Here is a 22,646-nt window from a genome sequence, read left to right on the forward strand (position 1 = left end):
AGCATGTGGTCGTTTAGGTCACACAGCACCTTCATGCATCTACCCTAAAACAGAGCCAGTGAAGCAGACACAAACGGGACCCTGGGTGATCTCCTCTAACTCAACAGGTAAAGGACACTCCACTGAGTAGCAGTGGCAAACAGTGTCATTCCCAAAAGGACATAAGCATAAACGCAACATTACCACTCCTCCAAAGGCCAGAAACCCGGATAACCAAACAGGTATCAGTGTTAATATTTTTGATGCAACATCAGGTAAGTTCCTAAATAATCAAAAATTAACTTTTAAGCCTAAAAATCCTTTTACTTCTGAGCAACAAAAATTACACGAATTTACCAATCAACCTACTATAGAACTTCATAATCCTAATGCTAATCCTACTGTTACTATTTGGACCTCTAATAAATTTTCATCATTGCTTGCTAATAGCAATGATTTAACTAAGGAAGAGGAATCAGCCATAATGGATTTGGATGAAATTTTTCATAGCCAATCCACAGACGATCCCCACTCTTTTCCCACACGAAACCACTCCACTACCCCCCAAAGTGATATCCAACTGCATGAACGTAAATCTTATCTATGTCACAGGTTTGATGATCCACGTGGCACAGCTGCTGCATGCAATACCACTATAGACAAACCAGCAGCCCCACTCCCTAAACATCTACTTGGCACGCCCCCTCTTACCCATAATTCCCCTAATACACCAGTTAACAACTTGTCACACAACGCTAGCCCCGTGGACATGCAAACTAATTCCCCAATGAGGGATAACCTAGAGTCGGAAGCAACTAAACAAAGCATGCAAACCCAAAACTCTATATTACCTACTCAATCATTGCCTCACGAACCCCAAGTTCCTACTGCCTCTACATCTTCCACTTCTCAACATGAATCCACCACAACCTTTCACAAGGAGAAGAATACCACTAAACCAATTATCCCCCACCAACGTCCATCCATACTATCCAGAATGGACAACCAAGTACCAAACCCAAATCTTCCAATCTATGTCACGAATACCCTCCCTCAGGACCATCAACCAACGACATGATTGGAACAAGGGCTTCAGGGACAAGCAGCCTTCTTTACGTTGAACATCCAGAACCAGGAGGTTCTATTTGTCCTCCAAACCCTCATATTCTAGCTCAGCTAATTTCAGAGGGCATGAGGCTAGAAATGTCAAACTACATCAACCACCTTTGGGTGATGAATGTTCTCGATCCCATAGCTCCAGCATTGGCACCTGCTTTACTCCATAACATGCAAGCTCATTGGAATCTCCCACACCACTAGAATCCATTGCAGAACATGCAGCTCTTTTACCAGCTCCCAATCTTTGCTCCACAGGATCAAAACACTCCTCCTTTGATCCATGCATGGCAACCTGTGCCTCAATATTTCCCACCATCGATGGATATTCATCAAACACAACCTCATCTCCATCACAATGCACCCGTACAAGAAGAGGAAGGAATAGTAGAGCAAGAACAGATCATCCCACCACTAAACATAACATCGTTCACAGAAATTTCAAACCTACACGCAGTTAAGATCATGCTGTTTCAGGCATGGAGGACAAGAAGTTTGTGTGCAAGTGCCCACAGGAGCTGTACAAATGTTCACTCGATATCAGACCTCCACTAAACGAGGCAGTAGGCAACTTCGCAGTAATACTAAGCCCATCAGTGAATGGCAGTGTTCTACAAAATCCCCCCCCCCCCACCCCCGATCCCTCAATGAGTAGACTTCCTAATTTTGTGATTTGGAACATCATGGGTGGAAACAATGATGAGTTTAGGCATCATTTTAGGGACCTACTGACTACCCACAACCCTTCCCTAGTTGCCATCCTGGAAACTCGTATGACCAATCACATTGGCATTAGAGATGATTTCTAATTTTCCAACATGGTGGAGATCCCTGCTCAGGGACAGTCGGGGGGTATTGACATCCTTTGGCATGACTCCCATGTCCAACTCAGTCATATCCGTCTTGATGGTCAGGAAATCCATGCTATGATCCAGGTACTACCTAATCACCATCCTTGGTTGTTTAGTACTGTTTATGCTAGCACGCATGTAAATATTAGGTCTAAACTTTGGTTAAACTTAGAAAATATAGCTAACAATTTTAAGGGCGTGTGGTTCCTAGGTGGTGATTTCAATGAAGTTGTTAGTCAACAAGATAAATGGGGTGGGAGACCTATTAATCGCAATAGAGCATCTCGATTTCAATCTTGTATTAATCACTGCCAGCTTATGGATCTTGGGTTTAAGGGGGCAAAATACATATGGTCTAATCATAGATATAATCGTTCTGATTTAATTGTGGAACGACTTGATAGGTGTTTTATTAACGAACAATGGCTTGAATATTACCCGAATGCGTTTGTTACCCATCTCCCCAAGACTTATTCTAATCATACAACCCCCCTCATTTCCCTATCTCATTGCACTAGGCTTCACACTAAACGTATTTTCCGACTTGAAACATACTGGTGCCATCACCCAGATATTCCTTCCATGGTGCCATCACCCAGATTTTCCTTCTATGGTCATGGACAGTTGGAATGGTCAAAATTTATCAAATGCCACCACTCTTTTCACTAATAAGGTTAAAGATTGGGCTGCCAACAATTTTGGTGATGTTATTAGGAAAAAGAAAACAATTCTTGCACGACTTAGTGGAATCCAAAAATCGACCAACTATCCTACGAGTGTTTTCTTAAAAAATCTCGAGCAAACCCTCACTAATGAGTATAGCACTCTTTTAAAAATAGAAGAGGATTACTGAAAACTCCGTTCACGTATAAACTGGCTTAGTGAAGGTGATGCTAGTACTAAATTTTTTCACATAAGTGTCCTTAATAGGAGAAGGAAAAATCGTATCTCCTTTTCTAAGGATGCTCATAATAATTGGATTAATGATCCCGATAAAATCCTTCAACACACCTTCAATTATTTCCACAACATCTACCAAACAAGCCATGATTCCTCAAATTGGCTGACCACCCAAACTTTCCCAGTCTCATCCAGTGCTACTTATTTATCAGCATTGGATAAACCACTGCACAATCATGAAATTACTAGGGCTGTTTTCTCGTTTAAACCTTTTAAAGCCCCTGGTCCGGATGGAATACATCCTTTTTTATTATCAAAAATATTGGCACATTGTCCATAAAACAATCTATGACTACTGTTACTCTGTATTTGAAAACCTCACCATCCCTGAACAGCTTAACACTACTTTCCTCTACTTGATACCCAAATTCCCTAATGCCAATGAGCTGAAAAATTTCAGGTCTATTGGACTTTGTAATACTACCTATAAAGTTATTACCAAAATCATTGTCAACCGTCTAAAACCTTTTTTAGATACCCTCATAGGCCCTTTTCAATCAAGCTTTCTCAAAGGACGACGGGCGGCTGATAATGCCATTATCATTCAAGAAATTATCCACCACTATAAGAAAGTAAAAGGAAATAAGGGGAAAATGCTCCTTAAAATCGATTTGGAAAAAGTATTTGACCGCCTGGAATGGTCTTTTATTCGTAGAGCCGTCCACTACTTTCATTTCCCACCTAAAATCACCAAACTCATCATGTCTTGCATTACTACCTCTAGTATTGCTGTCCTGGTCAGGATCTCAAACGGAGTTCTTCAAGCCATCTAGGGGCATTAGACAAGGTGACCCTATGTCACCATATATATTTATCCTTTGTATTGAATTACTATCTACCCTTATCAATCACCAAGTTGATTTAACTCTGTGGATCCTATTAAAATAAGCTCCAATGGGCCACCTCTTTCCCATTTATTCTTCGCGGATGATTTAACCTTAATGGAAGCAGCCAATGAGAAATCTGCTTCCACAATCAAACGTTGTCTTGACTACTTCAGTAGATTATCAGGGCAACAAATTAATCATTCAAAATCAAAACTACTCTTCTCTAATAATTGCTAAAATTCTCAAAGAAATTCAATGTCTCCTATCCTAAATATCAAAATTTGTGACACCTTTGGGAAATACCTAGATTTACCAATTCTGAGTACCAAACCTTAACCAAGGGACTACAATTTTATCCTTGACAACCTCAACAAAAGACTTAATAGTTGGAAAACTCAATTCCTATCACTAGCAGGGAGAGCTACTCTTATTCAAACCACCCTCAATGCTCTCCCTAATCACATCATGCAATACACCATGCTACCCAAAAAAACACACCGTCAAATTGACAAAATTCAACGAGATTTCCTTTGGGGAAGTAATCCCACATCCAAAAAAATTCATTATATAAAATGAGATACTGTCTCATTGCCTAAGTAGGATGGGGGTCTGGGGATACGAAAATCCTTGGATAAGAACAAAGTGGCTCTTACAAGCCTCACTTGGCATTTTTTTAACCTTCCCACTACTATCTGGGCAACAGTGCTTAATTCCAAATACATTGGTCGGTACTCTAATACTTCTCATTCTTTCATATGGAAAAATATCCTCACAGGATGGACCATTTGTAAAGATGCTACTGCATGACATATTGGAGATGGTTCCCACGTAGATTTTTGGCATGCAAACTGGCCACCATGCATAAAAAGCGCAAGGAGCATGATCCATGGTCCCCTAACACACCAAGAGTCAACCCTCAAGATTTCTAATATCTTCTACAATGGGACATGGGACCTATCACAACTATCCTTTGAATTTCCTCCCCATATTCTAACTCAAATCCACTCTATTCAACCCACTAATAACGAGAACTACACTGATACTCCAACCTGGGCACCAACCACTGATGGTATATTCACCACAAAATCTGTGTACCCTCTTATTACTGCTAATGCAACCCACACCTATAGTAAGAATTCTCAATGGCTCTGGAAATTAAAAACTTGGAATAAGCTTAAATATTTCCTTTGGCAACACTACCATGATAGATTACCTACAAAAACCTTCCTGAATCACATTGGAGTTGCCACTTCTTTGTACTGCCCAGTATGTCCTACCGTGGAGGAAACATCTCAACATATTTTCCTATTATGCCCAATAGCAAAGCATTTATGGGAAGCTCTAGGTGTGAGCATTCAATTAGTTGATACCCTTTCTATCCACTGGCTAGATAGTCTATACAAACAAAAACCACACAACATATACCCTTCCTTGACGTGGGATTGTCTTTTCTCCTTCACTCTTTGGCTTCTCTGGCTTAATAGGAATAGAAACACCTTCCACATTCTTTATAACTCAGTAGATAGTAATCATGTTATCTCAAGAGCCATGGAATATTTGCATTGCAGTAACATCAACTGCAACAAACTTGATAGACCCTTACAAGTTGCTGCCAAATGGGTGAAAGTACAAGAGGGGGGGGGGGGTGAATTGTAGCCTTTTTAAATTTCTAGTCGACTACTCTTCAGACCTAGTCGACTTATGCGGAGACAGCCTGCACAGAACTGTTAGTTCTTTCGATTTAAACAAGTGTTAATCACAATTAACAGTAAAGGAATAGAATATAATATGAGAGCGATAAAGTAAATGACACCAAAAATTTTATACTGATTCGGAACCAAAGTGGTATCCTAATCCAGTCCTCTTGGGTTGCAAGAGTGTTATCTTTTAGAGCTCTTTATGAATTGAATTGAGTACAACCTTTTTGATTTTCAGCGATCACCACCAACGCTGATAGGGTTGGTTTTCACTCGCTCACCAACAACGACCCTTTGGTTTTCACTCGCTCACCAAAGAAACGAACAATAACACAACCTCTAGGACACACTGCCTCTCCAATATTTTTCTGTCTCTCTTATCTCTTTTGAGTACATAGTAAATCTACTAAAGTGAATTACAATGCTTGTTAAGAGTAGAATAAAGAACTTGTGGTTGGATAGACAATTGTATAGAAGGCTGCGTAATTTTGCTGTTGCAAGTATCTTCTCTTTTATACTTGGTCGTTGAATATTCTAGCCGTTACAGTGGTCTTCTAATTTTGGAAAAGGATTTCCTTTGCTGCTGCTCCAACTTTCCTTTACTGCTTCTTGCCCTTTTGAACATGATCACAATCTATAAGGCAGATTTGGAGATCTTCTGTTAATGCGAACTTTTCTTTTGAATTGGACAATTTGAATTTCCAATCATGATGCCAATATCAATTCTTTCCTTGAATAGATCCATGATTAATAATTCTCTGCAATATATAATCTTTATGAATATCTACTTGAGAATAGTCATGATGATTCAATCAAAATCCCCATGATTTACTTTTCCATGATTGTAGTAATTCTTGATTGATTCCAGTAACTCATGCTTCTTCCTATATGAACAGTACTTTCCATCTCATCCGTAGTAAATAAGCTTCTTTGTGCAACATTCCTTAAATGCAAGATTTGGCCAATTCCTTGTAGTACTTGACCTGGTAAAAATATCTTTCTTAATAAAATATTTCCTTTCTGATAGATCTCAATAAATCTTTGACTCCTTTTTTGATCTTGAAAAATAATCTCTTTCCATAATATAGATTATACTACACCCAAATATATTTTCTTTCCATAAAAATATATTCTTCCTTTGTCTTGTAGCATCTCTTCCATATAGTTTCTTCCTTCCACACGATAATAAATCTTCTCCATGATTTTAGCAACTTTCCTCTCAAGATGTTGAAAATCTTCCCATCCATAATTTCCGTAGATTCTTCTTCTGATATTGTAGTGAGTCATTCAATATTTGATATTCACTTTTCCATAATATTCTCTTTCCCATAATAAACTTCCTAGATAAATTCTTCACATAATATTCTCTTTCCCATATTTGTTTGGATCTTTACCAGCATCTTCTTTCTTGAATAAACCTGTACAAAAATAAGATTACCACAAGTAAATATTCTTTGATTAATAATTGTATTGGTTTGTTATCACCAAAATTAATACGTGAAACCTTGAAGCTAACAATGGGAACCCCCTACTATACACCAATTGAAACTCAATATAGATGGGGCCTTTAAGGGTAGATTCGAGCAAGGAGGGATAGGTGGGGTATCAGAGACTCGACTGGAACTGGATTCTGGGCTTTAGTAAAACAACTACTGGTCCTTCTCCTCTATACATTGAGCTTGAGGCATTATGCCATGGCCTACAACTAGCAGTAACTTACCAATTCACAAATTTGCAAATAGAGACAGACTCTGCCTCTATACCAGCACTAATTGAATCAAATTACTCACCACTCTATAATGCACTTCTTTGTAAATGCAGGTACTGGCTGAAGATGTTGGGTAATCCACCCATCCTACACTATGGATTCATTAACCTTCCAATCTTACCATGAGAGTCGGGAAAAAACAAGAACTTGGATCCTCTTCTGTACTTTAATGTCCAACTATAATTTTGGTGCATACTTGTGAAATAGATGCTAGAGGAAATTTACTGAACTAAAGACAAGAATGCTAAGATTTGCATGTGTGGACTGTGGAGTACAAGAGTTGATTTGTTTACTTAAATCCTAAGCTTAGCATGTGCCATTTTCTACCATTGTCAAAATTTTTGCACGGGCTTTACCAATTAAGATTATGCGTTCTTACAGGGTTAAAATAATAGCCATCTTGAATTGCCTATATTTTTTCCACGAAGGGAGTGGCAGGTACCAGTATGCTATAGAAGTAGTTTGGCTTGAGAAGTTTTTTTTCCTCCAAATTTCAGCAGTCTGACAAATTCAGTGTTATCAAAGGTGAAAAGTGCTGAAAGAGCTCTAAGGTCCATTGGAGCTTTAAGCGCAAAGCGTAAATAAAGCATGGGTTTTAATGAAGAAAGACACAAATGAAGAAAAAAAAAAATACAAATATGTATGTGTAGTCCAAGACTAATAATTATAAGTATGAACAACAAATATATGGACAAAGAAATTAAAAAAATTTTCAATAAAGTGAAATATCAATTGTTTAGTATCCCATCTTCAGGATTATGCTCATTGGCAAGGAAAGGTATGTCTTACTGAAGCACCCGCTAAGCGACGCAAAGCGCTCAGCATGTTTTGCGCCTCGCTTTAGGGCTTAAGCGTGCCTTTGACAACACTGAGGTACAACAGAAATAATGATTTGTTCTGGCGGTATGTGGGCCTTTTGGGAATCCAAATTCTTGAAATCTCATGGAAATCACCTGGAAATTGTCTTAAAGGCTTTGGTTCAGTGGTCAAGATGCAATATATGATGAGTGGGTAAGGCACACGTCACGGTTTTTGAACTCTGCCTCAGACAAAGCCTGGTTTTTAAGTTGGGGCGAGCTAGGGGTCGGGGCCCATACTCCTCGGAGTCTAACCTATGCACCAATCGGATTGGGGCGGAAGCCACATGGGATTTCTTCGATGTAAGAAAATTACCAGGAAATGCTATGTTTGGCATTTATGGTGCATTTGACTTGAGCACAATACAGAGTGTTTCTGGATACAAGCATACCTGCAGTATATTTCTGGTATACAGTAGTATTCTTGGATTTGTATCTGGATTATATTCTCTTTCACATTTGAGACTAGATTAGCAGCTTAATGCTCCTTGCTGTACCTTTTAGACCACCTATCGGTTTGTTCTTGAAATCAATGTCAGTGTCTGTGTTGCTCACGGTCTCCATTTGTAGGTCAGTTAGTGCTTGAGATCTTTGTAGTGGTATGTCTTCTATGTATTTTTGTTTTTTCTTACTTGTTGAGATCTGCGTACTTTAATCTTCTGTATGTATTGTTGTTTTTGCTCTCAGATCTCTGTCTAATTTGACCCTTTGTATTCCTTCTTCTGCAAGCAGATTGGTTTTCACCTAATACAGTGCACAGATTGGAAAGACAAGTGGTGCCGCATTTTTTCTCTGGAAAGTCAACTGAACATACACCAGAAAAATACATGGAATGCAGAAATTGTATAGTTGCAAAGTATATGGAGTTGCCTGAAAAGCACTTGTCAGTTGCTGATTGCCATGGGATTGTAGCTGGTGTCAGTGCTGATGATGTAACTCGAATTGCAAGGTTTCTTGATCATTGGGGGATCATCAACTACTGTGCTGTTCCTCCTAAAGCGGAGGCCCTAAAAGATGTCACATTGTACGAGGACTCAAACAGTGATCTCTGTGTTCCAGTGGCTGGTTTGAAGTCTATTGACAGCTTAGTCCAGTTTGACAAGCCTAAATGTTGTCTCAAGGCGAGAGATGTTTATCCTGAACTTGTGCGTGATTTTGATGATGACTCCGACTTTGACAACTCAATCCGAGAACTGTTGTCTGAACTACGATGCAATTGTTGTTCTCGGCCTGTTTCACTGTCGTACTATCAGTCACAGAAAGAGGTATATCACACATACTGTTGTCTTTGCTTGTACTTGTTATTTTCTTAAATGTTGTTACCACTATAGCTGTTTTTTTCCTCAAATGTTTTTGCCGTTTCGAACCACTTATTCTCCTCTAAATATCCATAGCTCTTGGATCACCCTTCTACTTCATATAACTTAAGTATTTGGTTAATAAATACTTTGCTTCCTAATGTTGTTGTAGATGTACATGCTTTTCAACAGTTGTCTTGAGCATTAGTATACTGTGGGCAATTGCATCATATTTAGAGTACACTGATCTTAAGTTTTCTCCTCTCCGTGCCTCCCGAAGTTAAGCCGAGGTCAAACGGTGGGGAGAGAGAGAGAGTGTGGAAAATTTCCAATTCGAAGTTCTTTGATGCCTTTACTTGATTTCCAGACAAAAGCAAAACTTACCCTGTATTTAGCTTCCCATCAATGAATTAGGCTAACCAATATGAACCTGCTCCGGTTGATATGAACTTGGACTGTTTGATTTTAGTTTCATATAAAAAGCAGCATGACAGTTATACATGTGCTTATGCTTAATCTATTTCTTTGTATAGCAGTCGGCCAAATATTAATTGGTGGATACTGTGTTGAAATCCAGCATCCTTTCTAGATTGTCATCATTGAACAGGTAACTTAGAATGCTGTAGGGGATACCAGTGTTTCAGAAAATAGGTTGCCAAAGGTTAACAAAAAGAAGGGAAAAGCAATAGTCTAAGAACCTTTCTTGCTAGCAAAAAAGGATATCTGAGATTATGAAATTTTTTCTCTGCAACATTATTTGGAGCAGATATCATGTGCAACTAAAAAGTTTGCCTTTCATTTGGCACATAGGCATGTGATAATATGACTTTGGATGAATATTTTTGAGCGGATGCATTCAAAGCTGACTTGCATTTTCTTTGACAGATTGATATTCTATTGTGTTTGGATTGCTTCCACGAGGGTGGATTTGTCACTGGTCACTCTAGCTTGGATTTCGTCAAAGTAAGCTCTATGAAAGATTATGGAGATCTAGATGGGGATACTTGGACTGACCAGGAAACGCTATTGCTTCTCGAGGGAATGCAACTCTACAATGAAAACTGGAATCAAATTGCAGAACATGTTGGCACCAAGTCAAAGGCACAGTGCATCCTTCATTTTGTCCGCCTGCCTGTGGATGGTGCCCCATTGGAAAATATTGAACTTCCAGGTGCATCTGGTCCCTCAAGTTCTTTTGCGGGTGAAGATCGTAACAAATCTTACTCAAATTTGAACGGGAATCTTGCAGGTGAGACAGTGGACTTTTGTCATTTCCTTTTTCGTATGATCACAACACTAAAGCTCTAATATTCTCGTCCTTTATCCGTTTATGATGCAGGACCAAGCACTGAAAACCTTGATTCTGATAGCAAATTTCCTTTTGAAAACTGTGGAAATCCAGTAATGTCCCTGGTAAGACTTTGTTATTGTAAACATGCTCTTATGAAATGTGTATTCCTCTTTTTCATATGAAGAGACTTTAGTTCCTAGTTTCCGCAACGTTATCTGTTGATTCTCGAGGAATGCTGCCTTCTTTTTGTGGGTGGGGAAAGGCATGCCTTCTTTAAGAACGCGAATATGTCAATGGTTCTTTATCTTTTGTTTCTCTTCTATTATCCTCCTTTCGAATCTCTCTGTGTGAAATTGTGGAGTACAATGCATATTCATGAGAGCTTTAGAGGGTGTCTGGGTAAGCTTAAAAAAGATTAAACCAGCTTGTAAGCACTGTTTGACTTCTCTACTTGTTTGGTAAACGCCAAAAGTGCCTATAAGCCAAGTACTTATAATTAAGTGATAGGTTGGTGACCCCCAACTCATAGCTTTCAGCTTATAAGCGCTTTTGGTTTTACAAAATATTTTACTGTTTTATCTCTATTATTTTTGTAATCCCTGAAATACCCTTCCGAAAACAAAACCCCCTTACTCCCTCTCCAGTTCATTTTCGCCATTTGTCCTTTTCCATGAGAGATATTTTTAATTATATTTTTTTGTAAATAGCTTTAAGAGCATTTCTTTCATTTTACCAAGACAAAGTGCTTATTAGCGTTTTTTACCGAAAAAACCAGCTGCTTATTATCAGTTTTGATACTTCTATCCAGATGCAAAGAATCCTGAAGTTATTTATAATATTAGCTCAACATTTAAAAGTACTTTTCATACTTTTTAGTTAATTAGTTACTTTTAATCTATTAAAAAAAGGGGCTCTTAGTACCATTTCAACGCATGCCTTTTCGCATCAGTTATTTCATTGAGGTAAGGTGGTAGAGAACTGTGCCATCCTTTTTCTGTAACTTGCAGAAGGATTCCATTGTCCCCTTTTGGTTAGATGGTCGTCAAAGTGGGAGTTAGCAGACGAACTATATATGAGAAAGATTAACAGTAAAAAAAAACTATATATGAGAAACATTATGGAAGTCTTCCATGTGAGATGGTTTCTTGAAAAGATCTTTTATGATGGTAAAAATGTTATAGCAGTGAAACACGTTGAAATTCATAATGATGCTTCTAAGAAAGAAGATTCAGATTTTGATAAAATAACTTGCCTAGTGATATTCCTTTTCTTTCCAGAAATTAATGATGTTATCTGCAGATCAGACCCAGTTAGTATGGTTTTCTGGTCTATTCCAGCCTTTATTTTGTATTTGTAAAATCAAAATTCATATTTGATTTTCTCTCTAGTCTCTACTGCAATCTATTTACCATTTCGTTTTAAAATCCTGGAATGATTTATCAGATCCCAAATCATTACACAATACCTTTTCACTTTTGTTCCATGCTGCGTATGCAACATGGCTTTGTAGAATTAATTAATTAAACAAGGGAAGACCTTAGCAGAACTGTCAAGATTGAGGCCCTGGGCCTGGATCTACCTGTTCGTAGGTTCAAGTTCTATTAGAATATGAGATTTTTCCCAGTTTGAGGAGGTTATTGTCTTGATTCTCTTAAAGTGTACGTCCCTATCTGAGTCCTTCTCCACTAGTTGATGGTGTGGAAATTGCCTATTATCAGTGTGACCAAAAAGAGGAAAAAAGATAATACAAACCCTGTCAGAACCAAGGGGAGGCTATAGCCTATAGCGCAATCTGGACATAGTAAGAACCAAAAGAAACTAAAAAAGTATTTATCCAGTTGCCGGGCTGCCTAATCTCTACATTTTTGCTTTATGCTTACTCTCCTCTCCCTAATCTCACCTCTAGCTCGTTACATATTATAATTTTTGGCTAAATGTGCTTTATTAAACAGCTGTCTGGAGTACATTTACTTTGACTATGCCATACCGTTTATGATATAGACAGTTGAGAAAGCATATGACTTCTTATATAAGGTAGAAATAAAAAGAAGAAAAAATTTATCTCTCTCTACTGTCTGTAGGTTGCTTTTTTGGCATCTGCTGTGGGACCGAGAGTTGCTGCAGCATGCGCCCATGCTTCCTTGGCAGCTTTATCTAAGGATGATACTTTAACATCACTGAACATGACTCAGATAGATGGATCTACAGCTAATAACGGGTGTGTATTTCTACTGTTCTTTCTTCATCAATTCTGTATTCATATTCTATTCTGCATGCTAGTTTTATTTAGCATGTTACTTGTGATTGTTGATATGAATTTTGGGCATTTTATGTGATGCAGAATTTCTGAAAGTTTTCTCTATTTTAGTTGCTTTTGTTACCATTATTGACCCCATTTGTACGATACAAGCATTGTCTCATTAGTTGTTAATGAATTCTTTTGTGGTATTTCTGCAGTTTACTTTATTTGGCTCTTTTCTTGCTCAAAATAATTTAAAATATTGCATTTTATTAGTATGTGAATCGTGACCTGGAGAAAAACCAAAATATATAAGTATGTACTACAGAGTAAAACTTCTTAGAGACATCAAAACACGTGGAGTAGTCTATTTTTGGCTGTATATGTTAAACTGGAACTTGAATTCATGACTCTCCATCCACGTCTTTGGCCAGCAAACTGGACACCTGCCATCCCCATCTGGCTGATGCCTGAAGTCGGAGACCCATTAGGAACATCCCCACAATGCTTTACTTCTTTCTTTCCAACTGCCTAAGTGTTTCTCCTTATTCTACTTTCTGCATTTGGTAATTTGTGCTTCACGAAATCTTGTATTGCACCTTTTTAAATTGTTCTTTCCCTTTCAGTCATCTGTTGTTTGCACAACCCTGTGCTTTGGGAGCATCTAAGTCTAAAAATCTTGCTGGTCCATCTATAGAAATCCATTTTGGCTTTTCACTCTCTCAAATAGACAGCAAAGGCAGACTCCACTATAACCAACAACAAAATTTAGATTTAGGTTAACATAGGGTAAGCAGCTTTTTCTAGTGCAAATATTATTAGAAAAAAATTAGAGATGTCTGACTTCATGCATTTTGTTGCATTCAGCAGCTGGTAATACCAGAAGTATTAGTTTCCTATGGAAGGTGATGGATGAAACATTTCTAACGGGCCTACTGATCTAAAGATATGTACTTGCTTCCATACGTGCAGGATCAGTGTAGGAAGAATTCATGGAAAGGATGGAAGTCCTCATGGAGATGTTGGAAATTCTTATCAGCTAAAAGGTGGCTATAAATTGAACTAGTACTATTCTTATTACATCTTTCCAATAATTCTCTGATATAAACTTCTCAGATGAAAAGCCGGGAGGACAAGGTCCATGGGGTCAACACGATGTTGGAGGTGCTCCAGTATCCACTGAAAGAGTAAGAGCTGCTGCTAAAGTTGGTCTTGCAGCAGCAGCTATAAAGGCAAAGCTTTTTGCTGACCATGAAGAACGTGAGATTCAACGGTTATCTGCAAATATAGTCAACCATCAGGTAATTTGCTGAAATTGTTGTTTTTGGACTTAGCTCCAAACTTTTTATGTATATCCAATTGGTAATCCATTGGAATTTTCCACATATCATTAGCTATTAGTTGATATTCTGTTGAGTCCATTTCATCCTCTTTCTTTCCCGTTTTGCTTTGGGTGTGCTCTTTATTGCCATATTTTACTTTTAGGCATTTGGATTTTTCCAATTATGACGGCCTTGTAGGTGTACTACATACTTACAATGGTGTCCCACTGTACTTGAAAGTTCTACCGAGGGGCTGTTATGTGCTGTATGATTGGAGGGTAAAACATTTCTGTAGCAATATTTGAGATCTCTGAGTTGAGATGGAATGGGCTTATTTGCTGAAACTTAGCGAACAATGGGCTGTTGAATATCTTGAAGCACTGCTGCTAAAGCTCTTTTTTTTCCGCTGGTAGTTGGTGGTATTTACTTGGGTCAAAAAAGTTGGAAGAGTTTGGTCTGAAGAATTAGGGTTTTGCTGGAGGGCGTCGGGATCTCCGAGTTGAGATGGAATGGGCTTATTTGCTGAAACTTAACGAATAATGTGCTGTTGAATATCTTGAAGAACTGCTGCTAAAGCTCTCTTTTTTTATTTTTATTTGTTGCTGGTAGTTGGTGGTATTCACTTGGGTCAAAGAAGTTGGAAGATTTTGGGTCTGAAGAATTAGGGTTTGCAGGATGTAACTGAAGAGTTGTGGTTTGAGGTCTGGATGAAGTTCACTTCGTCATCATACATACCTTCTGCAGATGCCTTAATCCCGAACTAGTTGGGGTCAACTGTATGAATCTTTATTCATTCTACTCTATTTAGGCCATTCATTCCGATATAAATAATTTATCTCGCGAGGATTTCTCTAACTCTCACACTTGTATCAAGATGAAAATGCTAATAAAGTGGATGTACCAGTCGTCTAACCAGAATAAAGAGATTCAGAATGAAAGGACTCATGATAAAGACTGGACCTAGTGTAACTACAACTAACTGGCGAGACGCGTAAGCAATCACTTTACCGTCCTGCATTAATACCACGCCAAGTGTAATACGCGAAGTGTTTAGCTAATCCCAACTGCTTGTATTGCTTATGTAGATACTTTCTATCTTATTTTTTTAGTTACTCCATTGATCAGAAGAGGATTTTGGTCGTTTGAGATAACTTTCCTTCATGTGATTTTAGGTCTACCTCATTTCTCTTTATCACCTTCAATCATCATATCATCCAACTTATTGGTGCATAGAAGGTCCGCATAGACATGGTCAGACATTTTTATGCGACCTTCTCCATTTTCTTTCAGCTACTTGTACTTTCTGTTGAATGTGATCATTTCTAATTATGCTGGACCACTTCCCTAGTTCCATCTTAATATCCACATTTCTACGACATTCATCTTGTGGATGTATTGGGCCTTAAAGACCAACGGACCCCATATAAAATTGATGGTTTCACGAGTTTTCGTAGAACTTAAAGTCTTTCAGTCTATTAGGGATATTCCTATTGCATAGCGATTTTCCATTTCACTATCCTATTTTACTTCTATTTGCTACATGTTTATCTGACATGTCACTTTTCTAGAAGATTGATAATTAGATTTCTGAATTATCTGCATTTAGGCACCACGATGGGGTCTCATCTCTTTATATTCATTCTTCATATGGGACAAAATTTACCTGGCATGTGTCTGCTTATCCTAACAACCTCACTCTATATAGTGTTTTTCCATAGTTCCAGCTTTTATTAGGCTCTCTTGCTAGTTTTATCAATGATATCTTCAGTAGATTATATAAATGTATTGTTGGGGACTTATGCTATGCTGGAGTTAGCTTTCTACTAGATATGAACTTGTTAAGAAAATAAAATTTTTGTGTGAACAAAATGATCATTTGGCTACTCAATCGAGACTATATAAGAAGACAACAACCCATTCCCTCAACGAATGTAGGATTTTCTAACACCTCATGGCACGCCTGGGTTGGACATCTAGAGCATGGACAACATAACATCAGGCCAACATTGGGTAAACCAAGAATATAAATATGTTTGGCTCTGAGACTATATAAAGAAATAGATCTTGGGCCTAATTCAACCCCTAAAGTTTTGGTTATGAGATGAGGATTGTGCAAAGACCATATAAGAAGACAACAACCCATCCTCTCAACCACATCCATTTTCTCAAACAGTGTGGGGCACTCTAAACTTATGATGATAAAATTTGATGCCAGTATAATAAATTGTTGATAAATTTCAAGTTCTCCTTGGATTTATGACCAAGTAAGCCTCGAGTACTATAGTTTTTCTTGTGCTTGTTTGATATTTTTGAAACCATAAACATGACATCGATAGTAAGTTAAATAATAGTCACTTCTTCATCAAAAAAAAAAAGTTAAATAATAGTCACTTCTCACCCGCTTTCCTTCTAGCCCCAAAAGGAAAAATGGCAAAAGGTAATATTCAAAAAGAGTGCAAAATGGAAATGACTGGAACGAAGTTTGCCCCATTAAGGAGCATTGGAAACATACACTGTTACAGTTACCGAGTATTTGTCAGTTGTTAACCATAAGTTCAATATCAAATCTATTTTTATCGTTGTTTTGTTTCATGTCTATTGTATGCGATGCACTTGAGTCAGTTTTATTCCCAGCAGTCCTTTACTGGAAAGGAAGGGATGGTAGTACGGTACTAACACTGTTTTATTCAACTCCCAACTAGTCCGCTCATTGAACAAAAAAAAGAGGAAAAATTCAAGCCCTAACTGGGAGCTTCTTTTGTGGATCTCTATGTTTGATCAAACTATATTCGGTTAAGGATCTCTTCACCTTTTTGTTGCAACAATTTTGATTTCTCTACTACTTTCCCCATGCAGTTAAAGAGGTTAGAGCTGAAGCTGAAGCAGTTCGCAGAGGTGGAGACCTTGTTAATGAAAGAATGTGAACAACTGGAGAGAACAAGGCAACGCTTTGCTGCAGAGCGTGCTCGGATGATGACAGTTCAACCTGGTTCAGTTCGAGTATCCCGACCAATGGGTGTGTCTGGTGCTGGTGCACCAGTGGTCAGTAACACAGGAAATAGTAGGCAACAAGCTGTTTCAGGTCCTCTACAACAAAATTTTATTTCTGGATATGGAAACAACCAACCGATGCATCCTCACATGTCATTTATGCCGCAACAAGGGATGTATGGATTTGGCCCTCGGCTGCCTCTCTCAGCGATACACCCTTCCTCTTCAACACCCGGTATGTTTAATGCTCCAGCAAGTTCCCAGCCTGCTCTCAGTCATTCAATGCTTAGACCTGTATCTGGGACAAAATCTGGTTTGGGTTGAGTGAAGAGAGTGGTTAAGCTTTGGATTTGCTTCAATTTATTTATCGGTGGTTCTCTTCATTTCCTCAATTATTGGGGCGAGAGAACAAATGAATTACAGTTGCATTGCTCTGTCAGACGGATTGAGACATTATTGAAGCCAATCGACTGAAGATGCAGCTCGGACTGACAGTGCACTGGCCTGATTACCCAAGCAGGTGTGCTCACATTGGTTGCTGCTTTATGCAGCTAAACTTATTTGTAGGAACAACTTGTACTATATTTTCGTTTCTACTGTGAAATAACACTCTTTTGGTAACAAAAGTATTGAGACTAGGGATCTAGAAATGTAGTTTTGTGTAGTACAGGTAATGAAGATGGAGAAAACAGGGTAACTGGAGTCTTTAGGTACATGCCTTTTCGTGATCATAGAAGTTGTGTTCAAAATTGTTGTGTCAATCCTAGATTTGTAGTCGCTCTGTAACCAATTTCCTGAGTAATTTAACTAAGTGCGGTTAAACTGCACCTGAGCTTCAAAACATAATCTCGTCCAACTTTAAGTTGCTTTACCTACATTTCTACTCGCGTTGCAACTGAGTACTGCTCCGTTTGATAACTGGGATAACAGTTACTGCAGTCACCAACATTTCGACCAAATTCTGGCCTTTTCTCCACTGATTTGTTTGTTTCATCAGGAAAAAAAAAAAAGAACCAAATGGTACCTTTTCATATGTTACCTATTCAGTTTAGCGGACGATTTAAGAGAATTTTGGGAAGAAGGTACATTTCAATTTCGTCAATGACAACGTTCATTAACAAACCTTATAATGTTTAAGTTATTGAACTCTTCTGATTACCCTGTATAAGATTATGAAATGTGTAATGAATTAGGGTGGTGTGGTTAGACACCAATAAAATGTGAATTGTGTGGTGCTGTTATATATGAAAAAGTCGAAATATCATAATTGAATTTGATTATAGAATTGTTATATGTCAGAATTTGTTGAATTGAGTAAGTTTGTTTTTGGGAAATGAAGTTGTTTCTCTTAAAGTATTTTTGGCTCCTTTTACCAGATCACAAATGCATTTTTCAGCTTTTCAACTGGAGGTCAGAGTCCCGATTTGGAAATACTTGGTTCTGGGTCAAATACATGATAAAAGTCTTGAGGAATGAACGATTAAAAGATGCAGATTTAATGGATATATTGTCTACTAGTATCTCAAGTTCTGTGGTTCGACAATTTTGCTTCTCTATATAATCATTTTTATTTAATACTTACATGTTAGTATAATATTTATTTATTTTGCAAAAGTAGCCAAAAGGAAATAATGAAAAATAAAAAATTTCAAACGTGACATAAGCAGGCTCCACGGTCAACTTCTTGTACGTACTATACTCGAAGTCGTACTAGTTGACTACTAACTGTACAATGGGTCCACAATTACGTACTTTTGTTATGGTTTTTCAGACTTTTTTTTTTTATAGTTTCCTTATATTTTGCTATTTTTCCATCGTTAATGATTAAGGTTGATGTCGGCAATTGTAATTTACGTTCTCTGACTTTTACTAACTATGAAAAATGTCTACTTAGTCGCATTTGCCTTTTGTTTTTAGTTTTAAAAGATTTAAAGCAACGACAAAGGTTTCGAGTATGATTCTTAAATAAGAAATATGTAACCAAACAGTAAAGTTTTTGTCTAAAAGTCATGATCTGATTCCTTTAAGATTTGCCTTCTCACTTGAAATTGTTCACTGCTAATAGAGCACTTTGGAGACTAACATGATCTTGTTCTTTCCATACTAATAAGCTCTTTCTCGTGCCTTTGACAAAATTTCACATGCTTGACTTTTATTCGTTATAGTCCTTATAGTCATTGGAAGAACAAAAAAAAATTGGTTATTATTTAACAACTTGTTTGGATGGTTGTTATGTGTCATTTCATAATATATCGTAGAATATTGTATTGTATTGTTTTGTATCGTCTTGATGTATACAATGTTTGGATAGATTGTACTGTTTTTCGTCATTTCATGATGTCATGCACCAACAATATAAATAATAAAATTGCAATACTATAAAGAAAAGTAAGTTACGAGGTCGAATTATATAAAAAGATAGGATAAAGGATAAAATAAGATTATTTAATAATTTATAAGGGCAAGATATATGAGAGAACAAGATAAGATACCGTCATGATCACACCAACTCAGTCTTTCCATAAAGTGACATTTTTCGTCGTTATGTAGTGACAGATTTAATGATATGATACAATAAAATTTAATTAACAATCAAAATAAATATTGTATTTAAAGTAACAATACAATACGATACAACAAGTAACAACCATCCAAACAGATTGTAAAGTGAATCAACATTTCTTGTCATTGCTCGCCAGCTTGCTTCTATTTGTCTAGATGTAATCGGGGCAAGATTAAGAGCATATATGTTATCTCACTGTATTCAAAATCAGAAAATCAGAAAACGTTAGTTTAAGCAAAACAAAACAGAAAAATTCCGAGCCCACAAGTTTCTTGTGTGTCCTTAAGGAATTTAATCCCCTCACAGTTGTCCAAGGTTTCGGATTAATTTCTCCCAAGATAGAATGGAATAACTATTTTGTGATGGCGGCACTTCAAATCACAGAACTTCGGCGAACTCAAATGGCGGAGCAAATCACACAAAATGCTTACTTTTTTGCTTTAAAAAATAATGCAGAATGCATAAGATAGAGGGGAGAAATATTTAGATTTCGGTACTGGAAAATGAGGCTAAGCCTCTCTATTTATAGCCAACGAAGTTGAGTCCCAACAGGTGCAAAGATGCCTGTTCGTTAATAAGATGTCTATTCCGCAGAAATTATTTGAATTTCTGTTGAATGGAATGTTTGGTCGCGAATTCGACCGTTGGAAAATGATTCCGCGAATTCATATTTTTCGCGCAAAAATATTAGAAAAGAAAATATTAAATGACGAAAAAGAAAATTAAATTTGGTCCAAAAAATTATCAATCAATTATATCAATTGACCAAATCCGAATCCAACGATGACGGCGCGAGACTTGTTCTCTTCTCAACTCTTTAAGAGCTAGAAGAAGTGCTTCCATATATAAGCACAAGAATTTTCCTCTTCCTATCCAATGAGGGACAAAGTTCCTTTGTAAAATAAACTAATTCAAAATTTCATTTCCCCCATTTCTTTTCCCACAATTTTCCATTCACATCTCTCTTGTTTTAATTAACAAAACCCAACAATATCTACCGAAGAAAGTATGATTACCTCGAAGGAAATAAGATCCAATTCATTTCAAACTAGCTTATATTGAGAGGGAAGAGAAAACGAAACCCAAAAAAGAGAAAAAGAAAAGAGAGAGAGAGAGGAGGAAAATACGAAGAATATTTGGTATTCGTATATAATCAATTTATTCTCGTAAGTGTAAGGTTCTCATTATCATTTGTATGACATGACAAGCAAGGGATTATTCCTTTGAATGTTGAATGACATTACCAAAAATTAAGTGAGTTTCAAAATCGATATATTTATTAACCAATTATTTCCTTTGAATATTTGTTTCAAATTCCATTCAACACATGAGACTTCATTTTCGATTTATATGAAAAAAACGTATAAGGGATTTGTGAGAGATTGAAAAATGAAACTATTTACCCTAAAAATTAGATAACAATTAAACTTATAATATAGTTTTAAGGATATATGATTTCATCTAATACCAGTTAATAGCGTAAAGATAAGTGACGCAAATTGACAATAATATAAAGCAAACCAGCGTTTGGACAGAGCCCTCGAGCTCGGACACCCTCGAGCTAGTTATACAAGAATAGTTAAAGGCACAATAAGCTGATGAACAAGAAAGTAAGCTGAGAAATATTATATTGCTTTGATATTCGTGAATGTAAGGTGTCTATAAATGATGGAGACTCCTCTTTATATAGTAGAGGAGTCTTAATTATGGTATAACTCTAATTACAGAAGTAAATCCCATGATTAGCCTAAATAACCGTCCTTCATCTGATCTATCCGGGATTTCCGCCGTGCTGTTCTTTGACAGGTTACGGATATCTCGCCTTTCCGTTATTGCGCTTCATTCGAAGTCTGTCATATATGGTCTCGATCGCCGTTGACCTCGATCTCGACGAGCACCTCGATTCTCGGGCTCGATACCTTATCTTTGTGCTCTGACCTGATCCATTACGAGACTAACTCTCGACGTGATTCCCCGGTCTTTGATTAAATGGCAAATAAGACAAGTCCTATTTTAACTATATACAGATAGTCCCCTCGTTTCTTGGAGTGTAATGAGAAGAAACGAACTGAGCCTTCGATTTCATACTTCAACTAGTTATGATGTCACCCTTGTGACGTAAGTGACAGAAGCGACCGGAGCGTCGCGTTGATACGGTTACCAAGATCAGTAATGAGTGTCAGTTGATGGTCGGCCACTAGTACCTGTGAACCATCGCCGCGAATCCTTAAATAGGTCTTCTTCTCACTTCTTTAAACTTTACTTTGAATCTTCCTTGCACTAATCTTCAAAATACTTCTGAGTTCTTTAAGTCTTTCTACAGATCTCCAAAGTTCTTCATATCTTATCAAGTCTCTCCATCCTTGCACAGTTACCAACCATTTTTCAAAACTACAAATCTCATATTTTTCTTTCCCTGAATCCATATAAAGATGGCAAAAACATCAAAAACCGTTCCTCAGAAGGAGAAAGCTTCTTCATCGCGGCCGGCCAGCGACAAGACGCCGGTAGAGCCACGCATCGAGGAGTGTGTACCCGGGGTGTGCGATCTTACTTTCGATTTCAAGGTTGAGAAACCCTCGTTGGTCCCCGGCCGATGTGAGCCAATGTCGAAATATATATGCTCGATAACCGAGGGCGACCTTAAGCAGGTGAAGAAATATTGCCATTGGAAAGTGTCACACCTCCCTTTTCGCTACACCAGTGAGGGTGCAAAGGAGTTTTTCCAATTAAAGGACAGTCGGAACGGGATTTATTATTAATATTCAGAGTCGCCACTTGGGAGATTAATGGTGTCCCAAGTCACCGTTTGAATCCCGATCCGAGGAAATTATGACTCTGTTAACAGTCCGCGAACCAGAACTCCGAGTAAGGAATTCTGTTAACC

General features: G+C 37.6%; 1 protein-coding gene across 1 annotated transcript; it reads left to right on the forward strand.

The window, feature by feature from the left end:
* The first annotated feature begins 1,913 nt into the window (after positions 1-1,913).
* Positions 1,914-18,039, forward strand: LOC109212395 (SWI/SNF complex subunit SWI3C). The gene is made up of 12 exons (XM_019376035.1): positions 1,914-2,030; positions 7,252-7,271; positions 7,696-7,775; positions 8,375-8,463; positions 8,560-8,611; positions 8,761-9,320; positions 10,239-10,602; positions 10,693-10,766; positions 12,726-12,862; positions 13,856-13,929; positions 14,000-14,184; positions 17,062-18,039. The coding sequence occupies exons 1-12, from the start codon at positions 1,914-1,916 to the stop codon at positions 17,518-17,520; spliced, it is 2,211 nt and encodes a 736-aa protein (XP_019231580.1). The 3' UTR covers positions 17,521-18,039.
* Positions 18,040-22,646: the final 4,607 nt, after the last annotated feature.

The sequence above is a fragment of the Nicotiana attenuata genome, unplaced genomic scaffold (assembly GCF_001879085.1).
Source record: "Nicotiana attenuata strain UT unplaced genomic scaffold, NIATTr2, whole genome shotgun sequence".
NCBI classification, from domain to species: Eukaryota; Viridiplantae; Streptophyta; class Magnoliopsida; order Solanales; family Solanaceae; genus Nicotiana; species Nicotiana attenuata.